The sequence below is a fragment of the Punica granatum genome, chromosome 3, assembly GCF_007655135.1.
Source record: "Punica granatum isolate Tunisia-2019 chromosome 3, ASM765513v2, whole genome shotgun sequence".
NCBI lineage: Eukaryota > Viridiplantae > Streptophyta > Magnoliopsida > Myrtales > Lythraceae > Punica > Punica granatum.
In genome coordinates, this window is record NC_045129.1 from 35167017 (window position 1) to 35187872 (window position 20856).

Here is a 20856-nt window from a genome sequence, read left to right on the forward strand (position 1 = left end):
AGCCAAAGGTTGTTCCTCCATTCAATGATCACGGTCGCGGGTTCTCGTGAATGGCGTATGTGCATGGATATGCAACATGACTGAAGACAGTGGTTGAGCTTCCATGAAACTTCGCTTTTAGCAAATTCCAATAGGACAGCGACTGAGTGGAATCAAATTAAATCACCGTACTACGCGTCATCACCACTACAAATCAAAATCATCGTACGATGGGTCATCGCCACTACGAGTCTAAGGATGTGATCAAATAACCATCTATCTATCTATCTATCTATCTATCTAAAGAAGCTTTAACTCTTGTCTGAGTTGCTTTAACCATAGAAGGACACATGTTCTTTTTCTTTTCTTTTTCATTCGAGACTTTTTCTCCTTCTTTTTTAATTTTACCCATAAATTTTAATTTTTTTTTTGTTTTTGTCTCTTTGATTTCTCCTTACATCCTCAAAATAATTTTAAAATTAAGATAACTTCACTATCTATATAGTAATTAATTAAATTAGGTCACACCCTACAAAAGTGGAGTAGAATATCATTTATAAAATAACGACATGAATATATAAATATTATATTCAATATAAGAATATAAATATTATACTTAATCTAAACAAGTATATTTACGACTAGAAAAATTATAAATTATAATAGCATTACTATATGATAAGGCGCCACCCGGATACATATTTATACTTATAAACATGCATCTTATACTTTATTTTCCTTTTAAATTAGCAATTATATTTTCCTTTCAGTCCATATTATTTAATTTTATTTATAGACTTTCACTTTTTGTATTGTGTTCTATTTTTGTTAATTATACTTATAGGCTTACCTTTTGTATTACGAGTAATACTTTTTCTCCTTTTACCCATATATATACATATAAAGACTCAATCATTAAAAGTGATTTCATATTGTTTTATTTTTACAAATTTATAAAATGAAAATATTTTTATTTTCTTAAAATACATTATAATATTATTTGTCGATTTTAAAATCATTTGATGCAATTTTTAGGTGGCGAAGTGCGGGCTAAATGTCCAATTTGAATAAGGGGAATAGATTGAAAAATCAATTACTTTCATGAAATTCCTCCATATATCAATTTTTTAAATTTTGGCATGAAAAATCACAACATTTACTTTCGTTTCCCTGATCTAGTAATCTATCAATTAGGCCGTCAAAATTTCTGATGTGTCCATTAGCGGTGCTGATGTGACAGACTGTTGCTCACGCGGATAACTTGTCACAAACTTTTTTACCTAAAAAATCACATAGACAACTAAGTGAACTGCAACTGCTTATTCATTGTTTGGGATCTGATTTATCAACCATAGTATGTAGCAAGGATCTTAATTGATGATAGCAAGCTAGATATATATTATCGAGTCGAGCATTTATGAATCACTTCTGGTATCTTTGGCGTAAAAGATTAATGAATGCACATGATATAACGCATCAAGATTAAACCTACATATAGACTAACACGAATTCGAGCTAAGAATGCATGGAAACATGAGTTATTGTGTAAGTAATGTGAGATATCCTCGAGATCATATATATATGTGTGTGTGTGGGAGTTCCTACCACTTCGGAGCCAGACAGTTTAAGAGGTCGTCTCAGGGACAGGAAATAGACCTAGATGAGTAGTTGTCTCACCTAAAATTACGACATTGTAAAGAAATTTACATATTGATCTTGCATTTGTCCTCGTCAGTTAGCCAAAAGGTTGTTCCTCCATCCAATGATCCCGGTCATGGGTTCTCGTGAATGGCGTATGTGCATGTATATGCAACATGACCGAAGAAAGCGGTTGAACTTCCATGAAACTTTGATTTTAGCAAATTCCAATAGGACAATGACCGAGTGGAATCAAATTAAATCATCGTACTACGCGTCATCGCCACTACGAGTCAAAATCATCGTACTATGGGTCATCGCCACTACGAGTTAAAGGACGCGTCTAAGTTTCTGTAACCATGGAAGGACACATGTTCTTTTTCTTTTCTTCTTCATTTGAGACTTTTTCTCCTTTTTAAATTTTACCCATAATTTTTTTTATCTCTTTGATTTCTCCTTATATCCTCAAAATAATTTTAAAATTAAGATAACTTCACTATCTATATATTAATTAATTAAATTAGGTCACACCCTACAAAAAGGGGAGTAGAATATCATTTATAAAATAACGACATGAATATATAAATATTATGTTCAATATTAGAATATAAATATTATACTTAATCTAAATAAGTATATTGACGACTAGAAAAATTATAAATTATAATAGCACTACTATATGATAAGGCGCCACCCGGATACATATTTATACTTATAAACATGCATCTTATACTTTATTTTCCTTTTAAATTAGCAATTATATTTTCCTTTCAGTCCGTATTATTTAATTTTATTTATAGACTTTCACTTTCTGTATTGTGTTCTATTTTTGTTAATTATACTTATAGGCTTACCTTTTGTATTGCGAGTAATACTTTTTCTCCTTTTACTCATATATATATATATGTATATATATATATAAAGACTCAATCATTAAAATTGATTTCATATTGTTTTATTTTTACAAATTTATAAAATGAAAATATTTTTATTTTCTTAAAATACATTATAATATTATTTGTTGATTTTAAAATCATTTGATGCAATTTTTAGGCCCGTGGCGAAGTGCGGGCTAAATGTCCAATTTGAATAAGGGGAATAAACTGAAAAATCAATTACTTTCATGAAATTTCTCCATCTATCAATTTTTTAAATTTTGGCCTGAAAAATCACAACATTTACCTTCGTTTCCCTGATCTAGTAATCTATCAATTAGGCCGTTAAAATTTCTGATGTGTCCATTAGCGGTGCTGATGTGGCAGACTATTGCTCACGCGGATAACTTGCCACAAACTTTTTGATCTAAAAAATCACATAGACAACTAAGTGAACTGCAACTGCTTATTCATTGTTTGGGATTTGATTTATCAACCATAATATGTAGCAAGGATCTTAATTGATGATAGCAAGCTAGATATATATCGTCAAGTCGAGCATTTATGAATCACTTCTGGTGTCTTTGGCGTAAAAGATTAATGAATGCACATGATATAACGCACCGAGATTAAACCTACATATAGACTAACACGAATTCGAGCTAAGAATGCATGGAAACATGAGTTCTTGTGTAAGTAACGTGAGATATCCTCGAGATCATATATGTGTGTGTGTGGGGGGGAGTTCCTACCACTTTGGAGCCAGACAGTTTAGGAGGTCGTCTCAAGGACAGGAAATAGACCTAGATGAGCAGTTGTCTCACCTAAAATTACGACATTGTAAAGAAATTTACGTATTGATCTTGCGTTTGTCCTCGTCAGTTAGCCAAAAGGTTGTTCCTCCATCCAATAATCCTGGTCACGGGTTCTCGTGAATGGCGTATGTGCATGTATATGCAACATGACTGAAGAAAGCGGTTGAGCTTTCATGAAACTTTGCTTTTAGTAAATTCCAATAGGACAGCGACTGAGTGGAATCAAATTAAATCATCGTACTACGCGTCATCGCCACTACGAGTCAAAATCATCGTACTATGGGTCATCGCCACTACGAGTCAAAATCATCGTACTATGGGTCATCGTCATTACGAGTTAAAGGACACGTCTATGTTGCTTTAACCATAGAAGGACACATGTTCTTTTTCTTTTCTTCTTCGTTTGAGACTTTTTCTCCTTTTTAAATTTTACCCATAATTTTTTTTATCTCTTTGATTTCTCCTTACATCCTCAAAATAATTTTAAAATTAAGATAACTTCACTATCTATATATTAATTAATTAAATTAGATCACACCCTACAAAAGTGGAGTAGAATATCATTTATAAAATAACGACATGAATATATAAATATTATATTCAATATCAGAATATAAATATTATACTTAATCTAAACAAGTATATTTACTACTAGAAAAATTATAAATTATAATAACACTACTATATGATAAGGCGCCACCCGGATACATATTTATACTTATAAACATGCATCTTATACTTTATTTTCCTTTTAAATTAGCAATTATATTTTCCTTTCAGTCCATATTATTTAATTTTATTTATAGACTTTCAAGGGCCGTTTGGATTCATAATTAAAGTTACTTTGATTTTGATTTTAATTTTGATTATGGAAAAGGATAAATGAGATGTGATTATAAATTTGACTTAGGAAACGTGTGTTTTTGTTTTATAGTGTGTTGAGTTTAAGTTAAAGTTAAAATTTTTGAATTGGGAAATGTATATTTTTGTTGTGTAGTGTGTTGAGTTAAAGTTAAAGTTAAAATTAATTAACTTTGAATCCAAACGGGGTATCACTTTCTGTATTGTGTCCTATTTTTATTAATTATACTTATAAGCTTACCTTTTGTATTAAAAGTAATACTTTTTTTCCCTGAATTAAAAATAAAAAATTCGTTTTTAATTTTAATTAAAATAAAATAAAATATAATAACTTTTATCTCTCCTCTCTGTCTCTCTCTCTCTCTCTCCCATCTCTCACCCTCTCTCTCTCTCTCTCTCTCTCCCCTTCCCTCTCTCTCTCCTTCTTCCATCTTTCTCTCTATCGTCTCTCTCCGATCTTCAACTGGATCGATTGAGAAGCCTCCGTTCCGGGCAGTTCCGCTTATTGACTTGCAGCAACAGGCGAAGGTTGGGCTGGGGTTGGGAGTTCGAAGGAGGGGGCTTCGTCGTCGTCAGGGTCGCGGTTAGGGTCATAGAGGTTCATGGCGGTGCAGGCCCTATCGAGGAGTGGATTGAAGGCCATCTCGATGGCCAGCCACTCGAAGGCTGAGGCTCTGAAGACCATCACCGCCTGCTTCCTCTTCCCAATTTCTCTCCTATCTTCTTCTTCGCTGCTCTTCTCTCTATCATTTTCGACTCTGATGAAGGTGTCCTCGGAGATGAGGGGAGGAAGAAGAAGATAAGATGGAACAGGAGGAAGGGATGGGCTACAAGTCCGTGAGCGGATGCTATTGCACCTTCTATTGTGTGAATTGATTGTGGGTATGTTGAATTTTATGAAATGGGAATGTAAGTAATAGAACTGGATGCGTTCATCCATGGCTGTGGAGAGAGAAGAGAGAGAGAGACGGAGAGAGGGGATAGAGACAAAGTGAGGAGAGAGGGGGGAGAGAAAGAAAGTTTTTTTTTTAATTATTTTTTTGATTTTATTTGTTTTATTATTTATTTTTATTAAAATTAGAAACGATTTTTTTATTTTTAATTCATCATCACGTCGAATGCATTTGAAATGTCATTAGCCACGTCAATGGAAGCTAACGACGTCAAAGGATTAGCTAATGGAGTGCATTTGATTACAACAAATTCGAACATTTTATATCAAATTCTAACAAAAAAAATTCATTTTGTATCAAAGTGTTACATTTATCAAATCTTTTGTACTCCTGGTGTAATTAAATTAAAAAATTATGTACTAATTCTTCATAATTTAACCTTCATCATTCTTTGTAACCTTCCATCCAAAAAAAAGGTTTTCATAACGAAATTAAAGAAAGAACGAGATTCATGTTACAATAAATAGAAATGATGGCTTCATATAATTAAGTAAATTACTAAAAATTTAAATAAAAATCAAGTACTATTCTAAAAGCTTAAATGAAATTGTTTGAAATTTTTTGTAGGATTTTCATTGGAATTATAAACAGATAGACCCATGTCAAATCCAAAAATTTGAGTTGATAACACCCTCTCTTACTAGCTAATCACAAGCCTTGCTCTCTTTTTTCCATGCTTGGGCGACAAAAGACTAATATGTGATGCACATTGATTGCAATCAACATTAAGTTTGACGCGGTGTGACTCCACATGAGTGTTTTATCTCTTATGTGCTCGGGTGAGGAGAGAATAGAGACTAGTATGAGGCACACTTTGACTACAATCCTTGGGCTTGGCGTAGTTTGACACCACATGGGTGTGTAACTTGTTTTGATGTCATCTTAAATTTCCAATACGCATATGTGGGTTTGGCTCATTTCCAACAAAAAAAGTTCAAACTAATAGGTGGTGAAATCCAAACCTCCTACAAATCCTAGGAATTTGTCATAAGAGGCTAGTGTGAGATTAAATTCCCTCACAAGTCTCTTAACAAATTTTACTAAAATTCCAAGAAATAATTTACTTTGATTGTATGATACAATTATTCTAAAGTGTTTGCACCATAACAATTTACAAAAAATTATTAACTTTAATTGTACAGTGCAATTATTTTAAAGTGGTTATATCATAAACCTTCCCCTTACACTAAAGAATTAAACGGAGAAAATATCAAATAATACCTTAGCACAAGTGAGCCCATGGACGGATTTAGGAATTTTGTTAAGGGGGTCTCGAGAATTCTACTCCCACAAGGCTCGTATATATATATTATTAGCCTTCCAGCCTATTATTATTATTGTTGTTGTTGTTATTCTTACTATTATTTTGACCACCTTATTATTCGCTCTAAGCATGACGATTCTCACCACCAGAACGGTGGTTTAGTGATTAAGCATCAAATACTCCACTTGAACATCACAAGTTCGAACCTCACTGAGGACGTAGAGCTTGTTACTATATGGGTGTATTATGGGATGGCGGTTGCTGACCCATAATGCTTGATCTGGTGGGCCTTAAACTTAATTCACTAGTGTGTTGGTGGGGTTGCGATGACCAAGTTAGGTTAAATTCTCAGCGAGTTATGGCGAAGGGAATATTTCGTGGCGGTTAGGTTTCCTTAGGTGGTGCAGCTACAGCGGGCTAATAACCCGACCTAACCTTTTATTCAACGAAAAAAAAAAGCATGACGATTCTCTTGCCTACCTTTTCCACAAGGTAATACCTTGAAAAATAAACTAAGCCATAAATAAGAATAAAAAAATTTAGGCTATGAACAACTTATTAAAAATCATTTTTTTTTAAAATTAAATAACATGTATTTTTAAATTATCGAGTGAAACTAATTTTATAGCTTTGCTACGAGTTGCTTTCGGTTTAAATGGATTTCGAATTCTTATAAATATATCAACTGAAAGCTCAGTTTGTTGTTAAATCATATCCTTATAATTTATGAGAAATAGTATTTGATGCACTTTTTATTTTTATTTTTTTAAGTCTTTAATCTCATTTATGATCCCTCTGTATATAAACACCAAAACTAAAACCACCTATTATGGGATTCCAAATGGCTTCAGCTTCTAAAAAAGCAACCTTTCTCCTAACTCCAGTCCTTTTCCTCTCACTGATTCTATGCCCTGAAGCCACTGGCAACTTTCCCAGCAGCAACATCACCACCTGCTATCCAAAGGAAAGGGAAGCCCTATTGAGATTCAAAAATGGCCTGATAGACTCCTCCCGTTGGCTTTCTTCCTGGAGGGGCCTGGACTGCTGCGAGTGGCCCGGGGTGGCCTGCGACGGCTCCACTGGCCATGTCAGGAGGCTCGATCTTAAAAGTCCCGATTTCTGCACCGACTACATGGTCAGGGAAGACGGTGATCCAGAGTCTTATATGCTGCAGTGCCTGAGCGGGGAGTTGAGTCCCGCTCTGCTCGATTTGAAGTACCTGAGGTACTTGGACTTGAGCAGCAATAATTTCCAGGGAATCCCGATTCCTGATTTTATTGGCTCGATGAAGAGCCTGAGGCATCTCGACCTCTCCCTTGCTTCCTTTGGAGGGTTGGTACCTTCTAGCCTTGGAAACCTTTCGAAGTTGCAGTACCTTGATCTGACAGTTGACTTTTATTCGAGTTGGGGCCTCTGGGTGTCTGACCTCGGTTGGCTGTCTGGTCTCTCATCCTTGAACAACCTCAGACTTGTTGGGGTGAACCTAAGCGCAGCATCGGATCACTGGTTGAAGAACGTTGCCGAGCTCTCTTCGCTCGTAGAGCTGAGCTTGGTAGGATGTGGGCTATCTATCTTCCCTACCCATTCTGTACCATGGAACTTCACCTCCCTCTCGACTCTTGATCTATCTGATAACAACTTCAATTCCTCGATTCCTAAATGGATTTTCGAAATTGGCTCTCTTGTCGAGCTTCGAATGAGCACCACTTACCTCGTGGGCGCTCTTCCAGCAATGGAAGAAGCCAGTCTATGCAACTTGCAGAAGCTCGACTTGTCGTTCAATAACTTAACCGGCGATGTAAAAGGCCTTGCTTTGGGCTTGTCTGGATGCTCGAATAGCAGCTTGGAGAAGCTAGATTTGATGGAAAACAAGTTCCATGGAGATTTGCCTGATTCCCTAGGATCCCACGGATACCTGAGAGTTCTCCTACTGAATCAGAACTCATTTTCTGGATCAATTCCAAGCTCCCTAGGAAACTTGTCCCGCTTGGAAGAGCTCAACCTTTCCGAAAATGAGTTGAACGGAACCATCCCTGAGAACATCGGCGGTCTCTCGGAGTTGACTATATTGGGCCTCCTCTCCAATTCCTGGGAGGGAACCGTGTCCGAAGATCACTTCTGGAACCTGACAAAGCTGACAGATCTTTCTTTATCATCTGCGAAGTTGGGAAGGATGAGGTTCAGGGTAAGACGGGATTGGGTTCCGGTTTTCGATCTCAAGTCCATCTGGATCAGTAACTGTCCAATGGGTCCAGGATTCCCAGAATGGCTCAAATCTCAGAAGAAACTATCCACCATAGTCCTTTCCAATGCTGAGATTTCGGACACGGTACCTCATTGGTTGTGGGGAATATCTCAACAGATTGGGCAGCTCGATCTGTCAAGAAATCATATACTGGGTACGCTTCCCTCGAGTTTGTCCTTCGACTTCCCTGCTACCGTGAATTTAGCCTCAAACCATTTCGAGGGCCCATTCCCACTTTGGTTGGGGATCAACAAGCTCTCCCTTAGGTATAATCTCATCTCAGGAGAAATTCCTTCCCATATTGATCTCTACATGTCGAGATTGAAGTACCTAGACGTGGCCAACAACTCACTTATGGGTAAGATACCTGCTTCCATAAGCAAAGTGAAAAATCTGGCATATCTCGATTTATCCCAAAATTTTCTATCCGGGCATATATTCTCCGGGTGGACTGAAATGCCAAACCTGAAGATCTTAGATCTTTCCTGGAACAATCTCTCCGGCGCCATCCCAAGGAAAATGTGCTCACTGTTCCCTTTGCTCGAGTGGTTAAAATTAAGCACCAATAATATCTCCGGGAAACTCTTTTCATCCTCGCTCAACTGCTCTCGCCTATTCACGCTCGATCTTGGGGAAAATAGACTCCACGGTCCCATACCTAATTGGACCCTCACAAGTCTGAATTCAGTATCAGAGTTGATCCTCCGGGCCAACAATTTCACAGGAAACTTTCCGGAACAACTCTGCTGTTCCCCCATTCTCCATGTTCTAGACCTCGCAAATAATGGACTCTCAGGATCAATTCCTCGATGTCTTGCAGATATGGATGGGATGAAATCTTACCAGCCATACTATCAGTTACCCCCTGAGTTCCATTCATTTTACTCCGGAAATATCGAGCTGAATATGAAGGACAGGCCAATGAAGTACTATGAATTGATCCCGCTAGTGAATTTGATTGACCTCTCGAGAAACAATCTCTCTGGAGAGATCCCAGAAGAGATAACGAGCCTCTCCTTCTTGGGTGCTTTGCGTTTATCAGAAAACCATTTGACTGGCAAAATTCCACAGAATATTTCTCTCCTGACAAAGTTGGAGACCCTCGACCTCTCGTCGAACCATATTTCAGGGGCAATTCCTGCTAGCATGTCTTCCATGACCTTACTGGTTCATCTCAACTTATCTTTCAACAACTTGTCAGGCCCTATTCCATTTGAGAACCAGTTTCAAACTTTCGATGTGCCTCTGTTCGAGGGAAACCCAGGTCTCTGTGGCCCACCACTGACGACCAGCTGCTCAACCCCTGCTGATCAGGATCGAAAACATGGGGATAATGGAGGGGAGGGAGGTGACAAAGGTGATCTCGAAGATTTGTGGTTATACATTTGGACAGGGTCGGGATTTCTACTGGGGTTTTGGTCTGTTTGTGGCTCGTTGGCCATAAAGAAATCATGGAGGCATGCTTACTTCCAGTTTGTAGGTAGGGTCATGGACAGGCTATATGTGTTTGTTGTAGTACACATAGCTCGTTTGCGCAGGAAGCTGACGGAAAGAAGAGGTCAATCCGAAAATTAGAACTTGTCTTTTCATTGTTCGCTTCATAGTCATCTCCTAAGATACCAGCTAGGAATTAGAACTCGAATAATCTGTAGACTATTGTAGCGCAAGCAAACATTACAAGATATTATATATGACTCGTTTTCCTACTAGGGAAGATAAGGAATTTCCATTTCTGTGTTCAACTGACTAGATATCAAAAACTCGACCACGTAGACAACAAGGTTTCTTTGTTCCCATCTCATCGGGCAAAAATTATGAGGACATGAAAGTCTATCCGCTGAGTGAAAACATAGTGTTAGACATCATATATAACACATCATATACAGAGGTCACGAATCTGCTTGGCAATCGATCCAAACTCAGGAACAAAAGGGATATGAAGTTTCGGCTTTTTACGGTTATTCTGACTTACAGAAAAATTGCTTGCTTAGTATATTGCGCAAGTAAAGCTAAGCCTTACCTTCCATTACACTAGACTGAACTACAGTACCATTTGCGGGCTTCATCCTCTTCTTCCTCTCTCCGAAGCTGAGGCTTCGGACCAGACTCGGGATGCAGCACTGAGGCGATTGGGCAGACTTTGCTTTCTTCACGGAACCGGGAGCTTGATCTGAGATCACAATAGGGCTGTATGGGCTGTTACTTGGCGAATTTGGAGGTAACTCAATATCACCGAGCTTGTTTTCAACTTGGTTGGCTCGAAAACTCTCCTGGAATAGCTCATGGAGTTGCTTCTTTAATTCGGTCACGGGGGGCTCGGTTACGGAATCGACAGCAGCTTCCGTAGAGAGAGACTTTACTGGAAGCGGCTGTTCTCTCAACTTCTTTGGGTGGACTGGAGAATTGCCGTAGGACGGAGTCTCTGGGTGAACCCAAAAAAAAAACAGCTTCACTAGTACACGTTTATATCGACTGAAAATCTGAGGAGACTTTGCAGGAAAAATTATGTCGAACTAAGATGATCTTACCATCACAGACACTGAAATAGTCCTCACAATCCGATTCGAGCCATGGCTGGGAATCAAAGAACATTTCCTCCTTGCTGTCTGCATATTGAAAAATTAATTTCACTAAATGCAGAGAAACAATAGGTTTCCATACAAAAAATTGCAGATGCCGAAAATCCAAGGATCCTGAAACCGTGTCAGCCCCATTTCCATGTCGTGTTGAGCACGAGCATCTAATCTAAGGCCCCTTTGAGTAGGAAAGTAATGGAAACACTCGGAATGTAATCAGTAATCACTGCCTAAAGCAAAACAAAATTACATGACGAATGCATAGTTTTCCCTTCCCGGCCAGGAAGCACAGCGTGAACAGTGTTCGGGAATATCAGTTAACTGACTGTTTCAACATATTTCTCATTCAGCATCCTCCTAGGACAAAAGAGCTCAAGTCCAAGTCCTTGTCCAACCATCCAAACCAAAACACTGAAAACTGCGAATTCTTCGGTGAAAAGGCATACGGAGCCCAATTTTGATGCAAGAAGATCAAAGCATTAACGAAATCAATCTACTAACAACTCTTGAAGTTCCAGGAGGAATCATACTCAGCTCAAACCCCGAACTCCGAATGCCGCCCTCGCTTCCCTTGACGGGCAACTCGACCAACACGGGAGCCTGATCACCGGCCTTGGGATCATCCGACCAATCGATCTTCAGGCCCGAGTCATGCCGTCTCGAGGCAGCAACGCAATTGCCCATCAACGACCAATAACAGATAGACCTTATGCGGCTCCCGCCGTGTCCCCCGGATCACAAATCACTACCCATTTGCAGAGAAGAGGAAAGTGAGCTTGAAGAGACAGAGAGAGGGGGAGGAATGATTTGGCTTTTGGACTACTGATGGAAGGAATGCTTGGAGGGGATAAAAGGAGGTGAATGCCCACTTGCACTTACTTCTTCCCTCTCAACTACAAGTCGGGGCAGAGGAGTTGATCGGTCTAGAAAGCGAAATAAATGGCGTCTGACAGGGGTGGGCCCACTTGGCTTCGCCATCAAAATCCCCCAAATTGTTGGCTTATCATCATCATCTTCAGATTCAGCCCTCGCTCTGGTTTGGAGATCCCGAACTTCTTTAGCCATTACAGGCAACTGTCGTTGGGAACAACAAAGGTCTCTCTCTCTCTCTCTCTCTCTCTCTGTCTCTGTTTTTCTTAAATTTTCGATAGCTTCCATGGTTTTGTCTCCAACCGAAGAGGAAAATATCCTGATTTGGCTTTATTCTTGCCGGATAAAATGAATCCCGTCATTTCCAATTTTCGGCATCCACGTATATAGGAAAATCCTAAGTCGCAACCCCGGACCGTCTTGGGGCCCTCGATTTTATTAGATAGAGTGATAATTTCCAATGTTAAGTAGGCTACTAGCGTAGTGACACAGACTCTCTTTGACGTGCCAATGTGTATCTTTATTAATTATTAAAATTTCTAAAATATTATACTAAATTCACGTATACCAAAAAAAAAAAAAGAATGGCTCCTCCTCCAAAGGTATTGAAACCTTCTAGACGGTCCAAACCATAGGGGCTCCCTTAAAGATGCGGTTTACTACTTGTTAGGGACATTCTACACGGCTTTGCTTAAAAATGATAATAACTTTATTACTACTACTATGGAAAGGTGGAAGTACTGAATGCCCTATATATAAGAAAAGTTTGTAATATCAAAAGATTTTATCTCGTTCAATTCCGTAGCCCAAGAAGAAGTGGATTTAGTCGAGATGCTATCAAACTGATCTTAACTTCATTGGATAGCCAAACCAAAACCAAAGAGTAAAAGAACGACCAGGACTCTATATGTTCTTTTTCTATAAGGTGATAAGCGTAAAATTCACGTGAATAACAATTTGATTGAAAATGTGGTGTGTTTGATTTTAGAGTTGAGTTGAGTTGAGTTTTGATTTTAATTGGTTTGTAATGATTGTTTTATTGAATTATGAGAAAAAATGTGAAAAAGTAATCAATAGTTGAGAGAATTTAATATTAAAAATTGAATTGAATATAATTGAGGTGTATGTGAATTTATGTATGGGCCTCATCTTTTTTACTTTAAAGAGTTGATTTTTTTTGTAGTGAGTAAAGTTAGAATTAATGTTAAAATTTTAAAATTCGATTGCGAAATCAAACGGATTAAATCACATAAGTATAATGCGTAAAACACATCTTGGTTAATATTGATACACGTCGCGTATTAATATATATACAAAAATCGCGAAATTAACGCCAAGGATTCCGTTAAATTGGTCCAATCCCACCTGTATTCGTATTAAATTCCCACCAATGAGCATCCAAATGGACGATCGAATTCTCGTAATTTCATTATCAGTCTACAGAGCATCGTCTGCTCCCTTTGACTTGTAAATATCACACGTGTCACGCCTTTTGTGGTTTCCTTTGGATGGAAAAAAAATTGATGAAAGCAGTGTTTGCGCTGAATATGTAGTTGATTTAATATGTTCGTGATTAAAGATAAGAGTCCATATATTACGTAGCGACGAGGAGCAACATCGCCATAACGCTATCTACCATTTTATTCATAAAAAAAAGTGATTAGCAATCAATTGCTGTCTAAAACAGTAAAAACTGTTTCCTGGTTTGATTATCAGTTCCATGCTTCCCTTTCTAATAATGCGTGTTAAGGGCTTTGCTTTCAAGATTGCTGGATTTTTTTTAATGATGTTTAAGTGATAACAAGTAATGACGAACTACTATGATTGATTTAAACGATTTGATACTTATTTCTTTAAAAAAGATTTGGAGATTGACTTTTGTGATGAACAAAAATCACGATTGTGAAAATTTTACTCCTTAATATGTTAACTCAGCTCGAATTAAATTAGTTAAATTTCGTTGAATTTTCGAATATCATGATACATACAGAAAAAGAAAACGAGTAACAGCGAGTTTATATTGTCAACAACTGCATCAACTATACAACAGACTCAATTGCTAATCATTTGGGGAATTTGAGCTTTATCTTCAATTCTGTTTCCCATTCAGCCAGCCCAGCAAAATACGACAGCCGTTCACTGGATTAGATACTTGACTCCAAAAAAGTCCCTTTTTGCTAACAAACAGGTAAGCAATAATTTGAAGATAGACTAATCATACCATTACCAGCTAATGCCGTGATTATGATCTGACTTATCAGAAGGATTTCGAGTGAAAGCCGGGAGCATGCAACCTTCACATCCATTAAATACTCGAGCAAAGTATCTATATTCGATGAGGATTAGACCAGACTGGATTTAATTGAGTTTCAGTGTTACTGAAACATACCGAACCCGTCCTCCAGTATAATGTCGTACGAGAGCTAACCAATGAATCCCGATTCAGGTTACCGTCTCCAATCACATCCTATAGCGTTCAAGAGAGTCTCCAGGAATCAAACCAATTTGAAATCATCCATGTGCATAGTGAGTCGGAAGAGGTTTAAGTGCGTACATACATGAATATCCAATCATCATCGTAACTTCGTAAGGCAGATTGAAGATGGTGTCTAAGTATGTCACTTCACTGATAAAATTTTAAATGATCATAAGATGATTTCAATTGAGAAGACTTATCACAATTAATCGAGTGATTAACACTTATTATTTAATTTATTACAATTTAATTGGTTATCTCTCATGTCACATGACGAAATAAGATTATCGAATAATTTCTCCGCATCACTAGCTTGCTTAGTAATTAACGAGACATGGTCGTTTTTGTAATTAGCGGTTGCAACTTGGAACCACCTTTGTTTTGTTTGATTTTTCTAAGCAACTCGATTGGGTTACTTGTCAAATCAAATTATCTGACACAGTATTCAAAATGAATACGACGTCGTCTAACTTCAGCATCATCGTTTTCAACGTACCTTGCCCTGTGGGTTGGGGCTCTTCCTTATTTCCCCAGGCGGAAAAATAAATAAACCATTGAAGCGACCAATGCAACAAAAGGAACGGCAAGCTACTTACGTTGTTTTGTCCTTTATCCTCGTATAATATTAAAGGTCTCTTCACGAATCAGCAAACGAGAAAGAATGCTGCAACGTATCTTCTCTAGGGGAGCTTCTGCCGATACCTGATGCCCCGTAACCGTATAGTAAAAATTATCCCTTCTTTAGAGATTAGAAAGTTTAGCTCCATTATGAAGAAGCAACTCGCCCGAAACTTGGAGTAAGAGCTCCTTTTTTCTCGATGAAAATGAAAGCCGTAATGTTTGATAAAATCAATCAAGATACAGACATCAGGCATGTGCAGCACTTGAGAAGTAGACATTAATTTGCCCTTAAAAGGGCATTCACGATTCACATACCGAAAAAATAACAAGTCAAAAAACAAGGAGAAGACACCTAGCAAGTACTTAGAATCACGGTAGCAGTTCAGAACATAACGTTAAAACGAACAGTTCCAAACAAAAGGCCATAATGAACTGCAAGTCCAATCCAAAAAAATCGAAACAAAAAGGTAAAATGAACTGCAAGTCCAATCCAAAAACATTGAATTTAGTGAACCACTTAACGGAATGAGCAAGAGAACATGGTAACCTTAGGATTGACATAACCAACAAGAAGAATTATTAAGTTATTAACAAATCAAAGCACGTCCTTGCAGAACACTCAAGCCAAACACAAGATTTAGACATCCTTTTCATATCGAACAGATCATCACTCTTCTTTCATTTTCTAAGTCCCTAAGCTCCCTTTCTTTTAAAAAATAAATCCTGCCTCTATCACTCTATCATCCACTTCCCCCCCATATAACACTCGAGAAAGGTGGGCAAAATTAAGCAGTGATTGCAATGGGCATGGAGCCAAGTGAACTGAAAACGAGGAGTTTCCGCTATGAAGACTATAACAACAGAAGGACTTTCTTAAGGAGCTATCCCCTTCACTGGGACGGAGAAGAAGATGAAGAAGAGAGCGAAGAAGATGCAGAGAAGGCAGAAGAGGAGAGCAAGGAGAAGAGACCGATCAAGAGGATAATCTTATCTGTTATTACTTGGGGCGAAGAAAAGGTTCTGGTGCTGAGGAGAGTGAAGATCAAGCTCACAGTATATGTCATTGCCTGTGTCCCTGTTGGGTCTAAGCCATCCACTGCACTCATTTCGGCTTAATCATACTCCTCACCGGTTGCATCAGGTAATATTCTACATGTCATATCCATAGAGAGTCAGCAAATATGTCACGTAAGAGCACACAATATCCTGTCCTGTAAATACCCAATGTTCCACAGGAATGAGTAATGACCGGAATGTTTTGTAATTTCATAACGAGAGGTCTTGCTGTCTGACACATGCCCCCATAGCATTACATACTGCATATAAGAACTTTCACAGGAAAAAGAAGATTGAAGGCAACATCCAGTTTGAGTAATGAGATGCCGTTGTTGCCTCAAAAAGCAGAACTTTGGTTGCAGAGAGACACAAAGACAACAAAAGGGCACCAAGAATTCAGTATTACCGTAATAAGTTATATCATCATCTCCGAGAATTCAACCAACAATTTTTAACACGTTGAAAATTGTGAATCTGACGCTCATATACAAAGACTAGACATGCCTTGTCCATGGGGAATATTTCCAATAAATAAACTACTAGTTTTAAAATTATGCTTACACCTGATTATACTAGAGGTCCCAAAATGCATCTGAGGATGTTATATCAGCGGCTCAACTATTGCAAATCTGGTCTGCAAATAGCCAAATACAACCTATCTTGCTCAGAAGAAGATCATCGACGTACAGAATTTGTCAGAAGAAGATCACTGACACGCCCATCGAAAAGCATCCTACTGCAATCCATGGGCTGAGGCGCTCACCTTCATGATAAACCAAAGAAAGAAGGAGTCAGACCTCGTAAATCAATCAATTGTACAGAAGGAGAGTCTCGTACAGGACGCAGAAGTTTAAAATGCGTCTATGAAGTCGCCCATAATCACAAGTCTTGAATGCCAAGCATGTTACAGTAAAGATGAAACCAACTTACCTATCCTAGCTGCCTTCCAAAAGAAACCACGAAACCTGAAATTTACGAGACAAATTAAGGAGCGAACCGAAATGCTATAAGCTATCTTTGGCTGATGATCTTACTCTGACATAGAACAATCAACAATTCCAAATTGCTCAATGTTCATCAATTGCAAGATCAAATTCGATATATGAAGAGAATATACCCCGTTCTTTGCGCAAGAATAGACGGAAATTGCATCTTCACGTAGGCACATGTACAGATTCCGAGGAACACCACGGTTAAAAACGAATGGAAGTTGAAGAGAGCCGACTGGAACTCACATTAACAACCAACACAGAAATTATCAGCTCTTGACTGATGATTAGGCAGTGAGAACAAACCGACATGTTCATAGAAGAGAGAAATCCGCTTACCATGTCAGAAGCTCCAAAGCTCGGTTATGCACTTTCTACCTTCCTCCTTCCACCTGACCCCTAACTCAGACACACAATAATGGCGTAAACACAGAGCTTCCAAGCCCAATTGCTGGCAGCAGAATGAATGTCACCCAATTATTAGCTGTGGTTGGATCACAACTTTCAGCAGAAATCTTGGGATAAGCATTCTGAGAGATCGCAGAGGTACCCTTTTGACGGAAAAGCGACGCGCTCGCCGGAGATGAATCGATCGAGGAAAGCAGCAATCAGCGCAAGGAAGAGCAAGTGCAAATCAAACAATTCTACCACCGAGGAGGATGCAACTGGGAACAGGAAAACCATTCTGATCTGAGTTGGGCCGCATGGCTTTTGGCCGCAAGATTGGGGAAATTTATTTTCACACCCCAAAGTTTGACATTTGGAGCATACGCAACCATGAGTTTTGCTTTTGTCCCACTTTTGTTGTTAGAAAGGAGGTTGAAAGGCCTATTAAAAAAAAAAAGAAATGAGCACAGGTAGTTTCAACGATGCAAACCTAATATAGAAGTTTAGAACCTCTTGGTTGTTAGTTTAAGACATGTTTCAATGTGAATTCAGGCCATATCTATGGAAATTTGTGTACTAACTTAAAAGTTACGATTGATATGTTACCTGAAAAAGAAAGTTACGATTGATACCAACATGAGTTGGTTCAAATGGTTCGGCGCTCGTTCCGTTTAAATAAAGTCTTGGATTCGAGTCATTGTGAATGCAAAAAATCCACGTTAAGAGAGCATTACCCTTTAGTGGGCCGACCAGGTTCGACTAGGTAATAAATTTCACACCGAAAAAGTTATGATTGATGAAAGATGACATTGAACAAATCATCCAGCCAACGAACATTATCAATCAAATTTGTAGCGGTAATGGGACTAAAAATTGAACTTCATGGTGCATTTCTGACACTCTGTAAACTTCAGTGTTAGATTAAATTCATAGGCCATCCGGCCACATACCGGTTCATCCATGGCCTTTGGCAGCCAAATCCTGGTTCGAGCGCTAGAAAGGGAACACAAATAGTTTGCACACGGTTTGGATATCGAACTTCGATGCTTTTTTTTTCTTTCCCGGATCACATATATAGGACTAATCTATAAGGCTGCTGTTGGAACTTCCAAGTCCAATGTATTATTTTCCAATACAACGAGGACATGAACAATGGAATTGTCGGTTAAAGCAACTGATGACTGAATCCAAGGGGAAAGACAAGTTTATTTCGATACGCATCATTACATGTTCGGCAACTCAAGATATCACACGAGGACTCGCTACTTCAAGCAGAGGCCCGAGCTGTACTCCTTGCACTCTCAATAGCTACAGAAAGAGGATTCACGAAGATCTGGCTTCGTTGTGATGCACTAATGCTTGTAAATGCCATTTTGCACCCACACTCCTCCCCGTGAGAAATTAGGAGCTTAGTATCGGATATCATTTTTATTCTGAACTCCCTTTTAGACTGGAAATGTTCATAGATTCCAAGGTCGGATAACACCCTAGCCCATGATCTGGGCCATTTCGACTCATAGTCAAACTATAACGCTCTTTATATTTTCTAGGGATATCCGAACCTTGGTAACTATGTAACTTCTTCTTCGTTTTGATTTATGAAACTATGCATTATTCAGCGAAAAAAAAACTCCACCCTACTGGGATCTCTTTCAGTAGTCCTTTTCTTCTCGGCTTCCTCCTCGAAATCTTCTCCATCTCCTTCGACTTCCAGTTTCTGCACCTCGATCTCAATCCCATCTAGAAGATTACAATAAAGATTATATTACAAAGTGTATCCCGAGATATTCTCTAGTTATCTAGAAGATTCAATGCATCTCGGATGTATCTCTCAATACTCCCCCTTAAGTTGGAGCATGAGACTATCGAATGCCCAATTTGTCGAGGAGAAATGCAAATCGATCTCAACCCAATGCCTTTGTGAATACATCCGCATGCTGCAACCTGGTGGAAACATGTGCAGTAGCAATGATTCGAGACTGAATGTGATCACGAACAAAGTGACATTTATCTCTACATGTTTGGTCTGATTGTCACAGAATAAGCATGTAGGATGAGGAGTTCAAACTCCAAGAGAACTCAATAACCTACGTAGCCAAAGTGTCTCTCTCATAGTGGCCACTGTAGCCCTACACTCAGCCTCTACAGATGAACGAGACTAGTCTGCTTCTTGGTCTTCCAAGAGACTGATGATCCTCCAAGTGTGATGAAATATCCTGTAACTGATCGTTTGGTCATAGGGCAGCTAGCCCAATCTGAATAACAATAAGCCACAAGATCTTGAGAATCATTCTATACAAAAATTCTTTGCCTTGGAGATTGCTTTAGAGAGCGCACAACCCTCATGGCCGCATCCCAATGAGGTTGACGTGGATTCTGCATAAATTGTGTCAATATGTGCACCGAATAACTCAAATCCGGTCTGGTAATAGTCAAATAAATTAATCCCGGTAATGGTCAGATAAATTAATCCTGCGGACGCTGAGGCGGATGGATCTGATTTTGGATTTGTCCCTTTAGAGGGGCTTGGAATTTGGTTTCGCCGTCTGAGTCTCCGTGCAAACGAATTCCCATGTAAGTGTGATGCCCTCGTAAATATTGACTATCTTGTCCCATTTATCGACGGTGATTGTGATGCTCTTCTCTTCTGATAGTTTTGAGACATTAAGCTGCTGAATCGATAGACTAATCCTCGTGCCTAGATAAGCTTCAGAAGTCTGGCAAATCTCATCGATGGACAGCCCCTTGTACTCATCAAAGATCAGGGTCATATGAGCCGAACGATTCCCGAACATGCCATCGAGTCCGGACAAGACTCTATCCCGGAGCTTCTGGGGTATGAATTGTCTACTGATGTTATGGACTTCGTTGAGCATGGTCCTCATCAGCATCGCTGATGCAGCAAAGGTAGTATAAGTGGACAACACTGAGGTTGTTGAAGGCATGTTTTTAAGCATTGCCATGGTTTTTCGGCTGTGGTAGATGACAAATCACAGGAAAATCAGTGGGAGTGGCTTCTTTTCTTGTAAGGTAAGGGAGTTCCCGTGGTGGATGTAGGATCAAGGTTGGGTTACAAGGTTCTCATATCAGGGCATCGGTTCGGGTTGTCAGGCATTTGTCAAAACTTTGGCTAGAAGCTATTTGATGTCATGCAAAGAGCTACGTTTGGTTGGTTAGTATGGAAACACAGAAGCTTCCCACGAAATTCTAAACCCAAGTCACGCTCAGCTAGCAGATGACCCTTTTGGGAC

The 20856-nt window shown here is 38.8% G+C and overlaps 3 protein-coding genes across 5 annotated transcripts; 1 reads left to right on the forward strand and 2 right to left on the reverse strand.

Annotated features, from left to right (window-relative positions):
• The first annotated feature begins 7226 nt into the window (after positions 1 to 7226).
• Positions 7227 to 10339, forward strand: LOC116200580 (receptor-like protein EIX2). Its single transcript, XM_031531413.1, has one exon. The coding sequence runs from the start codon at positions 7227 to 7229 to the stop codon at positions 10203 to 10205; it is 2979 nt and encodes a 992-aa protein (XP_031387273.1). The 3' UTR covers positions 10206 to 10339.
• A 129-nt stretch (positions 10340 to 10468) lies between these two features.
• Positions 10469 to 12319, reverse strand: LOC116200989 (uncharacterized protein At3g27210-like). The gene is made up of 3 exons (XM_031532032.1): positions 11737 to 12319; positions 11159 to 11236; positions 10469 to 11052 (listed from the first exon to the last, which is right to left on the reverse strand). The coding sequence occupies exons 1-3, from the start codon at positions 11888 to 11890 to the stop codon at positions 10640 to 10642; spliced, it is 645 nt and encodes a 214-aa protein (XP_031387892.1). The 5' UTR covers positions 11891 to 12319; the 3' UTR covers positions 10469 to 10639.
• Positions 12320 to 15699: 3380 nt separating this feature from the next.
• On the reverse strand, positions 15700 to 17927 carry LOC116198657 (protein kish-like). Of its 3 annotated transcripts, none has more exons than XM_031528857.1 (5): positions 17558 to 17919; positions 17347 to 17453; positions 17160 to 17194; positions 16917 to 16992; positions 15700 to 16322 (listed from the first exon to the last, which is right to left on the reverse strand). In XM_031528857.1, the coding sequence occupies exons 1-4, from the start codon at positions 17558 to 17560 to the stop codon at positions 16925 to 16927; spliced, it is 213 nt and encodes a 70-aa protein (XP_031384717.1). In that variant the 5' UTR covers positions 17561 to 17919; the 3' UTR covers positions 15700 to 16322; positions 16917 to 16924. The 3 variants fall into 3 exon arrangements, with proteins under 3 accessions (XP_031384717.1, XP_031384716.1, XP_031384715.1); XM_031528856.1 differs by lacking the exon at positions 15700 to 16322 and having other exon boundaries at positions 16605 to 16992; positions 17558 to 17617; positions 17769 to 17927; XM_031528855.1 differs by lacking the exon at positions 15700 to 16322 and having other exon boundaries at positions 16605 to 16992; positions 17558 to 17669; positions 17769 to 17927.
• Positions 17928 to 20856: the final 2929 nt, after the last annotated feature.